We start from the raw sequence: 15,106 nt of genomic DNA on the forward strand, positions 1-15,106 counted from the left end.
ATTAAACATTTTGACATAGGTGATTAAGCCAAAATGTAAACAATCAGTGCCAAGTAAAAGAATAAGTGAATCATTTCACCTTAGCAATCACAATTCACACCTCTGTGTTGTTATGATGACTCATGCTAGCCAAAACACTCTACCACATGCCCTCCCAAAATTCCACCTGAAATAGTTGGAGAATGGAAAGTCCTTGGCATTCAGCACCAGCAAGATAATATATTATAGTTCACTTTTTTCTGCCCTTACTCTTTTTTACCCTTCCTATTTACCCACTCCAGTCCCCTGACCAGAACCCTATCAAATTTTCAGAGTTCTGCTCAGGAAATCAATTTTTAGATATTTCATGGTGGTTTATTATTTTTAGCTACCATTGATATTGGCCAGAATTTAGGACCAAAACATACTGATAGAGCTAAATGCAGCATAGTTAATCTAAAATATTTTGACTAGATTCTTCTATGAGGTTCTTTGCGATCAAGGAACACAATTTTTCTTTTGGGAAGTCTTTAGCCTTTTTTGATGCACTTTTGAAAAATCGTATGTATGGAGATCTGCACTTATAAGTGCTGTATTTCCACAGGTAATTCACTCACTTACCCATCTCCTTTTCTCAGTTCTGATTTTTTCCTCCTCTCTGGAGGGTATATAGATCCCCTTAAGAATCCTATTAGATTTGGATACATTAATATACCAACAGGTTTGTGAAATGCCATTTTGCATGTTTCCAAGTTCAAATGAAGATGAAATTAACATTTAAAATGTGCGATCTTATCTTTGGGTCCCAATGGTTTATTACATTCATTTTTATGACATCAAATCCACTGTTGTGGTACAATGAAAAGGGAATTGGACTAAGACTCAAGAAAACGTAGGTACTTTTCTTTTAAACTGCTGCTCATTAAATATAACTAAGACTGTCCAGAAATGGATTGAGTTGCAAAAATTGAGGTAGAGAATTTCTCGAACCAAGAGGTGTTCAGCAGCAGCTGTGTAGCGGGAATTCATGCATCAAGTAGGGGCTTGACCTTTAAGGTCTCTTCCAATTTCTGGCTTCTGTAACTCATTTTCAAGGCCAATCCAAACAATTAACCTCACTGTGCCTCACTTTCCTTACTGTAAAACAGCACTGACACCTATCCACCTTAGAGGTATATTCTGAGGTTTACTGAGCTATTTATAAGACATGCAGGATACTTCATAAAAAAGGGCAATGCAAATAGCAAAGTTTATTATTATTTAAGGAGAAGACAGGGAAATTTTTAAACAGCTACTGGAAATAGCATGTTCTTTTTTTCTCCTCCATATGCTCCACCTGTTCCCAGAGTCTACATGCATACAATCAGCACTTTTCTGTGTCATATCTGAGTGTGCAGAGTAGATAGATGGCCAAAGAAAGAGTTTAGAATTTGAGCACTTTTGAATGTTATCTTTACATTCAGAGCCCAGATCAAACTCATGTGAAATAAACAGACTCCTTGCTCTCAAGCACTTTTCAAACCAAAGGTGCAATTTCCAATTGCATTACTAGAGGTGGGAGTGGATGCAGGAGGCTCATATTTTGTCTTTTTATTAAGAAAGATTTGAACTTACAGAAAAATGGCAAGAAAGGTACAATGAACTTCTGTACATCCTGCATCTAAGTTCAGCAGTTGTCATCATTTGATCACATTTGCTTTAATGCTCTATGCTTCTCTCAATATAACAACAGCAACAACAAGTAGTAGTATTGTCGATTTGAAAGTAAGTGACAGACAGCATGACCATTTTACCTCTAAATACATTAGAGTATATTTCCTAAGAACAAGGACCTTCCTTTTTATAACCACACTACAGTTATCAAACACAGGAAACTTAACACAGATACAGTTTTTAACATCTATATCAATATTAATGTCTATATAGATATATACGATATTCTAGTTTCCCTAATTGTCCCAATTGCAGTTTTTTTTTTTTTTTAATCCAGGATCACTCACTGCATTTAGCTGTCAGGTCGTTTTAGTCTCCTTTGGTCTAAAACAGTCTGGCCTTCCCTTGTCTTTCATGACCTTGATATTTTTGAAGAGTCCATACCAGTTTTACTGTAGAATGTCTCTCTATTCGGTTTGTTTAGTTATCTCCTTTTCTGCATTTCATTTTTAAAGTGTCTCTCCTACAATGGACTAGAAAATCCATCACCATTGCCAGGTTTGCACACACCCTTACCATTCTCTGCAATTGGAGTCCCATCCTAGAAGCACTGGGTCACTCTGGCAGGGCTGGCATCCACACACAGGAGGGCCATTAGCAAAGTGAGGAATTGTGCCTATATCAATTTTCTTTCCCTGAAGTAACGACTTGTTTAAAGACAAGTTTTAACTTTTTACAATGAAGTGTAATGGATTGCTGGATTGCTGTAAAATGCAAATAAAAGGGAAAGCTTTCTCTAAATTTTGTCTCCTGTGGACTAAAAAGCTTTTCTAATTGTAAATTATGTGATGTTTGCTAATGAAGGCAGCAAGGCTTCTTTTAAGCAAACAATTGCTTCGAAAGAGAAATGTAAACCTCCCTGTTTCTTGCTCTTTGTTCTTCCTACATCTTGGGTCTGTAACCTTTAAATCTGCTGATCTTCTCCTTTCCTGAGGCCAGTTCACCTGCATATGGACAAAAAGAGAAAACTAGGGCTTAGTAGTGAGTTTTTCTGAAAGGTAAATTTAGTCCAATTAAAAACGAATCTTTTGTACTGAGTTCTCCTTTCTCCTCTATTGGTATTAAAATAAATTTCTTTTGTGAAACAATTGTGAAAGCTCACAGTTACTTTTTTTGAGGAGGGAACCTGTTTATTAACAGCTTCATTTGCCAAATAAAGGCTGAATGTTTTATGCTGGTCCAAATTTTTTAAATTTTTTTCTCTATTTATCCAGATATTTATTTATATAGTTAGTTAGTCATTCAGCCAGTTAGTTAGTTGATCTTAAATCTCAAAGTCAGGAGGAGCCGCTGATTTGATGAAAGAGCCCTAGCTTGGGGAGTCAGAGGTGGAACTAGCTTTAAACCCTGGATCTGCCACATGATAGCCTTACACAACCTTGAGCAAGTTGCTCCAGCCCCCGTCAGCCTCAGGTCATAGTTTATCAAATTAAGTAATAAGTGATGCCCCATGCATAATACAAGATTCGATGGGATGAACTCCTTCTGTGGGCTGTGCGGACCTTAGATGTGTTCATGTTATATTTCCAGCCCTTAACATGGGTGGGACTTGGCATGGAGTGAACATCCAGAAAATGTTTTCCCGTAAAACTGAATGAATGAAGGGAGAGAATATATTCAACTTTAAATGCCATTAACATGCATCTAAGTCATCATGATAGGAAAATGAACTTCAAGATTGACATTCCATTTAGCAAAGAACAAAAGAGCAGTTCATTGCAGCATGTGAAATGTACTTCTTAAATATTTTTCCCATTTTACTTAAAGGCCATGTTGATCTCCCTTGTGGTCATGCTCAAAAAAAAAAAAAAAAAGGAAGCGATTGCAAAGCAGGAGGGCGATAGGAAAAAAACAAACAAACAAATAAACAAACAATAAAAACAAGAGAGACTCACAAGCAGCCTGGAGTAAAGAAGAAAGGAGAATGGGTACCTCTTTCTACTCTTTACCTCTCTTATCAAATAATCCAAAGCTATATCTGGTCCTTCAAGCACCAACAATTTGTATTTGTAAGGCATGATGGTGACATGGAAAGACTGAGTGCTAGACTCACAAGCAATTTGGATCCATAGCTCCTCCTATCTTTGTAACCCTGAGTAAGTTACTTAATTGCTCCAAGCCTTGGTTTTCTTACTTGAAATTATGAAGATGATAACCCTTGCTTCATAGGGTTATTGTTAGGATTAACAAACACACAAATCCATGTGCTCAGTTTTCTTCCATTAGGACTCATCAGTTGCTCAGGACAAGTGATTCTGGAAGTAAGAGGACAAGTGACTCACTGGTGCTTGGGAGCCTTCAGTCACACTGGTTGATTTGAAAAGAATCAAGAACCCAGGAAGTCTATCATTCTAACAATTTCTATTTTTATGTTAAAGAAATTAAAAAGGATAATGAGGGCTTCCCTGGTGGTGCAGTGGTTAAGAATCCACCTGCCAATGCAGGGGACACGGGTTCAAGCCCTAGTCCGGGAAGATCCCACATGCCGCGGAGCAACTAAGCCCGTGCGCCACAACTACTGAGCCTGCGCTCTAGAGCCTGCACGCCTGGAGCCCGCACGCCTAGAGTCCGTGCTCTGCAACAAGAGAAGCCACCGCAATGAGAAGCCCACGCACCGCAATGAAGAGTATCCCCCGCTCACCTCAACTAGAGAAAAGCCCACATGCAGCAACAAAGACCCAGTGTAGCCAAAAATAAAATAAATACAATTTTTTTAGAAAAGATAATGAGCACTAAATCTTGATACAGTTCTACAACTCCTTCCTTCCTTGCCCTGGTCCACTTGACTCTGAAGAGTAGCTTACAAATTTACTGTACTTCAGGACCACACCTACCCAAGGTACAGAGGAATCTTATAACATCTTAGACACAAAAATGTAGCTTCTAGGGAAAACAAATAACTAAATAAATAAAACAAGAAAATTAAAAAAGTGCATCAAGTCCAGAGGTAGCTGGCATCCATGCTGTGTCTTGCACAGTGCATGCCACAATTTCTATCTGAATAGTGACAAAGCTTAATATTTCCTATTGATTACTTGAAGCTGACACATCCTGAAGGCACAGACTGTGTAATAAAAAATATTCAATTTTCCAATGGTCGTCCTTGAGTAAGAGCCAACATCATGCAGTGTAGCGAACACCAGTTAATATTAGGGGAAATAAGATGGAGGCTTCGTATAGCTATTGGTCTTGCCCTATTAAAGCACTTCTATTAAAAAAATGGTGCAGTTCGGTGGATTCATATTTGTGGTGAATTAAACATTCTTCATCAAGTTAGTTGGCTGTATACACTTTCCTACAATTACCAATGGTGTATTTTTAAAGAATTTGTTTCTGCCCTTATTATCATAATCTTTTAAAATTCTATCATCTTTTCTTTTAAATCAAGAAAGTATTTTCCCATACGATGTTCAATTATATTAGAAAGAAAATACAATAAGCCATTTATAAATAGCTTATATGGCAGGAACTGGAAGATTATATAGAACAGTCCAACCAATTAGCTGGTAAACAGTATGTTATATATAAACACTTGCTGAAAGGTTTACAGAGGTTTATAACCCCAAGAAATTCTAGTGTTCTAAAGTGAATGGGTGTTATCCATTTCAAAAAGCATCTTTGGAAACTTCAAGCAACTTTTTGTTTACAAAAGTTTTACAGTATTGACTTGATTTGTTAAAGATATGTGGTGAAAGCTGGAGAGGACAGTTGCATTCTAAAAAATTCAGAATCCTCTTGGGAAAATTGTGCTTCCAGCCACACATACCCACAAAAGGAAAATACAGTATAATCCATATAGAAAGAGGAATTTCATAGAAAGAGGAATGACAAATGAGAAGTCAATAATGTAACCTTTAGGTAGATGGTGTCTTGATACATTTTGGGAATTATATGAGTTTGCCTATAAATGGCAATAAACATACTTTGGACAGAACAGTTTGTTGCATGATTGAATGTCATTTTCTAGGTCTCATTCGTCTGCAAGAGCTCATCAAAGCTCCCTCCAGATATAACATTAAAATCAAAATCCGCCAGCTGCCCTCTGGGAATAAAGATGCCAAGCCTTTACTCAAGGAGATGAAGAAAGGCAAGGAGTTCTATGTGATATTTGATTGTTCACATGAAACAGCCGCTGAAATCCTTAAGCAGGTAAGAGGGGTAAGAAGGAGGTGAAAATATTAGGAGATGAGTTCGTTTATCTTTCTCAGACATGCCATCTGCTTTCACTTAGTGCAGCATGATAAAATGCCAGCAGTCCACTTTAGGCTGAAGATTGCAGATTTCAGAACCCTTTTAAAGAGTCATAGGGCTCAGACCTCTTTGAAGCCTCCTGTTCGTATGTAGTTGTAGATGTGTGGTCCTGTGTACATACTCGGAGATATATAGATCCTGCCAGCAGAGATTGAGAGGAGAAGAGTATCATTTCAAGTTGATTAAGCATCTCCTCTTTTATGTCCGTTGAAAAAAAACAAGCTAGATTTCATTTACACAATGCCTTACTTGTCCTAAATACATCTTCCTCATGGCAAGACCTCTTTTGTCAAACATGCAAGATTCCAAGCACAGTGGAAAAGGGGCATGGAGAGAGTCACGGAAAAGATGTTTCTCTCTTCTAATTTATTACAGACAATGAGCTGCCATGCATTAATCTCCACGGGTAATGTGGGTGGAAACAATAAATTGTGAAATCTTATATAAATGAAAGATCTTAATAACATTAAGAATGATAACAACAGTGTTAATACTTTCTGGGCACTTCAGGATATAGCACTGGTCTTATGTCTAAGAAAGAAAACTCAGAATCAAAATAAAAAATAGATTAAAAATAAATTAAAAAAAAAATTAAACCTAGACTCGTAGTTCTCAACCCAGGGTGATTTCACCCCCTCGGAAACTTCTGTCAATGTCCAGAGACATTTCTGGTGTCATATTGGGGATGGTGGCACTTTACTGACAGCTAGCAGTTAGAGGTGCTGCTAAACATCCTATAAGACACAGGATCCCCCACCCCCACCCCACAACAAAGAACTACGTAGCCTAAAATGCCAATAGTCCTGAGGCTGAGAAACTCTAGCATAGACAGAGACAATGGGAGAGGCAAGCCAGATGTTTAAAATAGAAGCACTAATAAAAAATCAGGGGATTGAATTTTGGGGAAAGTAGGAATAAAATAGCCAGGTTATATTTACTTGGCCTAATGGGTGCCTCTCTATATTTAAGTGGTTACTGTGGCATGAGGCAATGTTCTTACCTAAAATGGCACAAGGTGTTATTACACTTCCTAGTTTAAAATGTCTGGGGTGTACTGTTGGGTTGACTGGTAATGGGCACTAATTTCACAAGTATACCAACCCCTCCATACAAATGCAGAACTGTGGATTTCTGAGTCACTTAGAAGAGCTCTCTGGGTGCAGTCATCCAGCCTGACTCTCCAGTGCTATATCTCACACTGGAAGGGCATTTCTCAGAAGCCCCTGAGTCATAGAACATATTATAAATTGTGGTTGCAAACAATCGTAGATGTCATCAAGGCTAATCCTCTCACTTTATAGGAGATAAAATAACTTTCCCAGAGCGACACAGCCAGGAACGGGCACTGAGCCTCCTTTATCCCATCTGATTGTTTCTCCACAGTGACACGTTGCTTCTCTAGTTAGGCAGACTATCTGTTGCTTTCTTCTAGACTATAGTTGCAATAACAAGTCTTTAGACATTATAAGTACCTCTCAGTAAAGAAAGCAAGCATGCTGCAGTGATGTCAGCAACTAAAGAACTTGAAAGGTGAATAAATATCATCAGCTTCTCTTTATCTTAAGCCTTCATCTGAGAATTTAATACAGTTATTAAAGTGTGTAATGGAGTGTGGGCCAGAAATGAGAAAAACACCCAGATTTTATGCATAGCCCTCAAAATGCCAAGAAGTATCCCTTCCCAAGAGTCTTTCTTAACAGAATCTAGGGACTTCTGTTACATTTAAGAGAATGATTTGGTGATGAGGATTCTCTTAGTTAGAAATCCACTTGGCTCACATAACTGGTCATATCTCTCCCAAAGGGCAGGCTTGGAATAGGCAAGGGAAGTGCCTGATGGCCATGGGCAGGGGCTGCTAGAGTTTCTCCTGTATTTTGATAAATGTGGATATAAAATTCCTTTGATGTAAGTTGTTCTTTCCTTGTGGCATGGAGATTATATCATTCAAAGGAAAATTAGAAATAAAAAAAAAAAAAAGACACAGAAAATCATCTAAGAGAAGCCCTCTCAAGAAATGTCTGTCAGGGGCAAAGAGAAGTAGGATTAGTTCCACTTTGCACAAGCCATTGGCACAAACATTTTTCTCCATCCTGTCTTACCATGTTTTATCTTGTGTTTGCTTTTACTAATCACGTGAATGGTACGATTGGCTGTGAAGCTTGAGGGAAGTGACTCAAAGACTGTTCATCCTGTCTTTGTTCTAGACCCATGATCTGAAAAGATTGGGAGGGGTGGAGAACTTTTTTAAAAGCTTCCAGCATGAAATCCTTACCTTACTGCATGTGAAAGAACTGTTGCTCATTGTGAAATCACAGCAAAGGATCCAGGTTGGCTTAATGGGCTTCATTTGGACCTCCAAGAGGCTCTTATGGTTTGAAAAGTTATAAAGAAGACCATAGGACTTTCTGTTCTAGTCAAGATGAGACACTAGTACTCTGTGTGATTCCATTTTAACTTGCTCCATTAGTCCTGGAAAACAACATGTAGAAACTCTTTCAGAGACCTTTCCTGAATCTGTCTGCGGAGTGTCTCTAGGGAGTCTGAGGGTTCAGGAGTTCAGGGTCCTGTTGCCAGCCACTGCTCAACCACCCTTTCTCCTGAGAGAAAGAAAGGAAGGAAAGAGACTTATATCTTTTACTGAGGTACCAAAGATGGTGTCTCGCACCCTGTATATCATGGTGTCTCGCACCCTGTATATCAGTTTATCCTGAAGTAAATTTGGTATTCTCACTTCAGAGCTGAGAAAACTGAAGCTCAGATAGGTTAAGTGCCTCATACAAGGTCATTCTCTGAATAGCCAGCCTGCCCTATGATCTCAGATCCTGAATGCCTACTTTACCATAACGGGCCCCCATTTCATAATGGATAACCATTCTGAACTAGGCTTCCAGAAATGTCTGGGAAAACACAACCGCTCGCTGCTGGTCTCCTTTAGATGAAATTAGTATTAATAGCTTTTACTTCTTTGGTGACTAAAATCACTGCTGAGAAAATTTTCTCTTCCAGGTCAACGTATCTTTCTTCTCATGCACATTTCCCATTATTTCCCTGTACTTCCCTGCACCTTCATCATATTTTACTACTTTTTAATGATTCTTAAGAAAAAATAAATCAAATGCACTTTAAGGAAGATATTTGACATTTATCTAAAAGTAAAAATTGGGCAAAAGTCTATAATTATTCTTGGGCATGATAATCACTTCAGCAAAGTGATTATTTCTATTCATATTTAACAAGTACTATATGATGAGAATCTGAAAATTTATTTCCCCCAAATTAGTTAGAAATTCAAATGTCAAGACTTGATTAGGCTACAGGGGAGCACGGCTCTTATAACAAGAAATGGTCTTCGTGAATTTCTGCAGTCTGAGAGTGGCCCCAAAAACCAGCAGCCCACACATGGGACCTGTCAGGTCACTGCATGTCTTCTTCTCTCCCTGTCCATGCATCACCTCCCAGCAGGCATCCTGCTGCTTTTAGAGGATGCTGATCTCTCCTTAGACTGTCTTTAATGTGGAAATCCCAGGTCCCCAGCCCCTCCTCACCCCCACACCCCCCACGTCCCTCTGTCTTCCCACTGATGGCTCACCATCCACCGCACTTGCACCTTCACTCTGAGTATGGTTCTCCCAAGGGAGTGGCTGATGGAAGATGAATTTAAGGCTGAGGCACAGGGGAATTCCCTGGCAGTCCAGTGGTGAGGACTCTGCACTGCCACTGCAGGGGAACTAAGATCCTGCATGCCACACAGTGCAGCCAAAGAAAGAAAAACAAAAACAAAACAAATAAAGGTGAGGCACAGGGTAGGACGACTCTAGGTAGGGAATTCCTAACATGTGCCTAGTGCCATGCTGGGTGATAAGCAACCATCTCCTTTAATTGACATAATAATCATTGATATAATTTGTACTATCTTTTTTTTTCTGGAAATGAAAATTGAAGCTCAGGGACAGCGTTAATTTTATCTACTGAGCATGATTTTAATGCGAAAATCTGTGGCCTGCATTATGTGACCCATCCGCCCCCTCCAGCCTCCCTGCCAGCATCCAGCTTCCAATACACTATTTCAAGGGCACTCTGCCTGGTCATGTAACATGCCCTCCTTTCCCTACTTTATGGCCTTTGCACTTGCAGTTGCCAACACCTGGAACATTCTTTTCCAAAGTCTGCCTCACCTAAGTCTTCATGATTAACTCTTGGAAGATAAAGGAGAAGAAACTATTTTCTCATTCCTTATGACCTTGCACTCTACTTAGTTGCTCTGTAACCCTAATAAAAATCTATAATTAATTAAGGACATTGATTCATTTGTTATCTCTATCCCCTACTATACTGTAAACTCCAAGAGGATGGGAGCTTTCTTTGTCTTGTTCTCCCAAATCCCCAACATCTATTACATTATTTGACACACAATGAGTGACCAATACATCTATGTTGAATGAATAGTTGAAATGAATGATTCAAGAACTGTGCTTAGAAGCTCTTAATCAGTAATCTCCCAAATCACCTTTCTTCCACTCCACTCAGTATGCTGAACTCTCAACTCTTCCAAGCACATTTGAACAAGTCACCCTTCTGTGCCTCAGTTTCCTCAAAAGGAAGGTTTCATTCAACCCTGAAATTCTGTATTATTAAGAACTGTAATGCATTTGAGCTAATGATTCTCCTTCCTGAAAATAAATTTGCCTTTTTGGAGAACTGCAGAGTCGTTTTCAAATCCTGTAATAGGATTGAGAAAGCAGGTCACTACCTCAAGCATAATGAAACCTAATGGGTCTCTGATAGGGAGGGAAGGGATTCAGTGGTGCTTCATCTAGAAGGGAAGCTGTTTCAGGGCTGGGCCAATTCCCTGAGCTAGAGAGTGGCCAGTGGATGAGCATACTGTTTCTGACTCAGGAAAACTGCTGTCTTGTTTACATGAACAAGTGCATCAGAGGGGAGATGTTTTTCCTCCTTCAACACTCGTGGCAATGAGCATTAAGCTATAATTGAGCCATTAGCCTCCATAGAACATTTTAGTACCAAAATATTTTGTAGAATTATATTGCATTTTCTCCTGTCAACATTTGTGTGCTTTTGTTTCTATTTTGTTTTTTCTTTTGTTTCAATTAACATAAAAACAAGACCAGGCAGAAAATGTATTTCTTAAATGCTTGGCTTCCCTCTGCTAAGAAGTGCAATGGCAATGCTGATTAATCAAATAATTTTGTGCATGGATTTTTGTCCCCATATAAGTTATGCCTAACATCTCTGACCAAGGCAAGCAGAGGTAGTTAGATGGGTTTCATTTCATGTTTTCACAGGACAGAAGTACCATCAGCCTTCATCTCTTAGGACAGAAAACATCAAGTCAAGCAGTACAGCTGTGATGTGCTAAAAGGTTGCAATTCTGTGTTTGGGACCTGCACCAGCTAAGTCAGATCCCCAAGTCTGTTATTTCTAATCATAAACACATAAAATAAGCCAAAGACCTTAGGGCTACATTTTACTCAACACTTATTATGTGCCAGGCACTGTGCTAAGCCAGTGAAATGCATCACTCATTTAATTTTTATGAGAAAATTCTGCATACAAGAAACTGACAGATTTCAGAGAGATTTTGTAACCTGCCCAAAGTCACAGAGCCAACAAGTGGCTAAGCTGGGATTTGAAACTTATCTCAGGATTTAAAAGAAAAATAAAGTATCCTATTCTGCTACTGTTATGTACACCAAGAAGTCAACTGATTCTCCAAGTAATGGAACCTGGAACACATTTTAGTTAAGCTTCATACTTCTTGGATGTGTTATTTCCTTGATTCTCAAACATCCAATCATCTCTAGTTTACACAAGTTCTCAAGAAATGTTGTTTATATTGAAGCCAAGTAGTGAATGTGATGCGGACATAGTAAGGAAATTCATTTTTTCATTCAACACGTATTTGTTGAGCACTGATTGAAGGTGATAAAGATACAACAATGAAAACAACAACAAAACCCCAAATCTCTGCCACCTTAAGGCAAAAAGAGACCTTGAAACTGCATGTCACAAGAGTTTAGCTATCTAATGGCAATTTACTGGTTGGAGACCATGAAGCTAATTTCTAAAGCAGTAGGGGACTGTGACTAGAGTCTTAGACTGAAAGTTGGGAGATGCAGTTGCAAACTCTGCTCTTCCCCTAATAAGATAAAATAAATGCCATTTATTGGGTAGTCATTGTGTGCCAGAATAGGCTATGTATTTGACTGGAGTGTTATCTATTTACTGCCTCAAAATATCCCATGTTACATATGAGAAGAATGAGGTTCCAGAGCATACACTCAATAGCAAGGCTGGAATTTCAAACCAGGGTCTAATGTGCCTCTGATCTGAGTTTCTTAGCCCGTCTTAATATGCTACTTTGAGCGAGCCTGTTTGTTTTTCTGAGACCCAGTCACCTCACCTGTAAAATAGGATTGTTGGATTAGATTCTAACTGTTACTAAGCTTCCCTCCAGCTCTGAGCTTCCATGCATACAAGGAATCAAGAATCCTCTTACTAACATCTAGACATAAAGAACTTGCACATTGCCTTGTACTTAGTAAGCTTTCAAAGAAATGGGGAAATAATTAAGCAGTTCATTCTTTTGTAAGGTTTTTTAGAGTCCTTTGGTAGTCTTTGAGATACTTAATTGATGAGAAGTTCATTACTTTGGATAAATCCTGACAATGTAATCATGTTGAATCTCAGTTTATACTAACTGGATGATAATTTGCAGTTATATAATTTTTTTGATAACACATTCCTATTCTAATTATGTTTCTCTCAGGCTGATATTAAAATCTCTTTACATTTCCTGAACACATTGTTTGGATTATAAAGAGCGGTTCATAGATGTGAGTATGTTATTAATATACACAAGAATTAATTGACCTCTATGAATAATCAAAAAGTTACTGAAAGGGTTTGCAATTTGTTTGTATTCTTAGTGTACAGGATGCCCTTTTGAGGATGCTCTAAAACCTCCAATGAGTAGATTTTGAAAAGGACTTAGATTTGTTTCAATCCAAATTGAGAGGTAATAAAAATCACATATGTGCCTCAGAAATGCTCTAATGCTTAATTCCAGCTACATCAAAATTTGGCTGTAATAGGCAATAAGAGAAATTATCTTTGCAAGGAAGGTGGGGGTAATTTAAAAGGAATCATGTAAGGAATTTGAAGATGTGTATAACAAAAAGCATGTCTTAAGCCTGTAGCAGGATCAGTGATCCTCAGCTCTATTCAAAATTTTGAGGATGTCTGTGCCCCTCGGTGTGACTTTCTCAGGGGAAAAGATCCATAGCTTCTATCTGATTCCCTAAAGAAGGCTGAAGACTGAAGCAGGTTAAAAATCACTTCATTATGTTAACCATACCTGCTTCTTCAACCCTTCATAGATGCAAGGTTTTACCAAAAATATCCCTCCACCCTACTTTCCCCGTGACTGTTAGCCACATACTTTCTGTTATAAGCATGATTCTGTAAGATCTAAATGTCACCATTTATTTAGTTGACATGTATTGGCTGTTTTCTATGTGCTAAAGACTGTGCCAGGGTAAAGGGAGAATAAAGTGCTGTGAAAAACTTCAATGTATTGAATGAGGTTATTTAGTAGAGGACTTAGTTATTTGTTCTTTGCTGCATCTGTAAAATAGGAATGTCATAGCCCATAGCTCATGCTGTTTTGAGAAATGTTAAATGTGACAATGCCTATAAGGCACTAAGCAGCCCACCACTGATGCATGAAGTATTCCACATGTTATGGATTAACATCGCCAGTATTATCAGTGATATGGTATCTAGGCAGAACTACAAGAGTGATACAGTGCTTCCCAATCCTAACTCTATCACTGCATCACCTCCTCTATCATATAACAATAGTGGTTCCCAAACCTCCTTTCAGTCTGAATTACCAAGTCTCACAACCTTATGAGGATCTCATCTGATGTCATTAAATCTCCATGCCAGACTTAACATATTGCATCTTCCTACTCATCCTTTCCCCCGCCAACCAGAAATACCATTCGCTTACTCAAGCCAGAAACCTGAGAATCTCCTTGACTCTCCCTCACCTTTCCTATTTATTAGTTACCAAATGCTGTAGATTCTGCCTTCTAAATATGTTTCAGATTCTACCTCCTTTTCTCCATCACTTTCATCATCTTCCTCCTGTGCTAGAACAATTGATCTCTCAGTCACAAGTCCCCTCCCTCTCCTTTTCTCTACCCAGCCTCCATGTGGCCTCAAAAACTGTTCATTTTAAATAAAATATCTGATCTTACACCTCTCAAGTTTGAAATTCCTGAGTGCCCGCCCCACCCCTTTATTGCCTTAAGTATAAGCCCGCATTGTTTAGCATGCCATGCAAAGCCCTAAGCACCTTGTGTCCACTGCCATTATAACATCAAGCACACAAAAATATCTATTATTATGTGTATCACACAATTTTAACAATTGCATTACAATTTTTTTTACAAACTATCCTTCCCTTTTTTTTTAAAGCAGTACTTTTTTTTTTACTTTTCTGAAGATTTAAATTTATTTATCTATTTATTTATTTATTTTTGGCTGTGTTGGGTCTCCGCTGCGGTGCGCGGACCTCTCACTGAGATGCCCCTCCCCTCCCGTTGCGGAGCACGGGCTTCAGGCGCGCCGGCCTCAGCAGCTGCAGCACGCAGGCTCAGCAGTTGTGGCGCAGGCGCCCAGTTGCTCTGCAGCACGTGGGATCCTCCCAGACCAGGGCTCAAACCCATGTCCCCTGTATTGGCAGGTTGACTCCCAACCACTGTGCCACCAGGGAAGTCCCAAACTATCTTTTCTTCATGAAAGCTGACCCCATTAAAGAGGCCAAAGTTCTTCCTGAAAGATCACTAAAGGGATTTAAAATTGGAATCTAATTAATTCTAATATCTAAAGAGATGTTATAATAGAAGAGCTATGTAGGTTTGAATTTCTGACAGAAGGAGGAAAAGTGAGTAAGGCTCCCCATAATACCTGCAGCATCATCCATGGTACAACCTTTTATAATGGAGGCCAGCTCTCTGAACAAGAATAGAGGGGCAACTTATCAAGCTTTCTTGGCTTGATGGATTCATTCCTTAAGATAAAGATCCAATTCCTGTCCTTCTAACTTTGCTCTCACCAAAGAACCATATGTTTTTAT

The 15,106-nt window shown here is 38.9% G+C and overlaps 1 protein-coding gene across 8 annotated transcripts in view; it reads left to right on the forward strand.

Moving 5' to 3' along the window:
• The window catches only part of GRIK1 (glutamate ionotropic receptor kainate type subunit 1), a 423,802-nt gene that overhangs the window by 269,765 nt on the left and 138,931 nt on the right, over window positions 1-15,106 (forward strand). For all 8 annotated transcript variants that reach the window (XM_060010398.1, XM_060010401.1, XM_060010399.1 and 5 more), the window contains one exon: window positions 5,660-5,841. In XM_060010398.1, the coding sequence (XP_059866381.1) occupies window positions 5,660-5,841 (182 nt within the window). The remainder of the gene's footprint in view (window positions 1-5,659; window positions 5,842-15,106) is intronic.

Source organism: Delphinus delphis, chromosome 4 (assembly GCF_949987515.2).
Source record: "Delphinus delphis chromosome 4, mDelDel1.2, whole genome shotgun sequence".
Taxonomy (NCBI): Eukaryota; Metazoa; Chordata; class Mammalia; order Artiodactyla; family Delphinidae; genus Delphinus; species Delphinus delphis.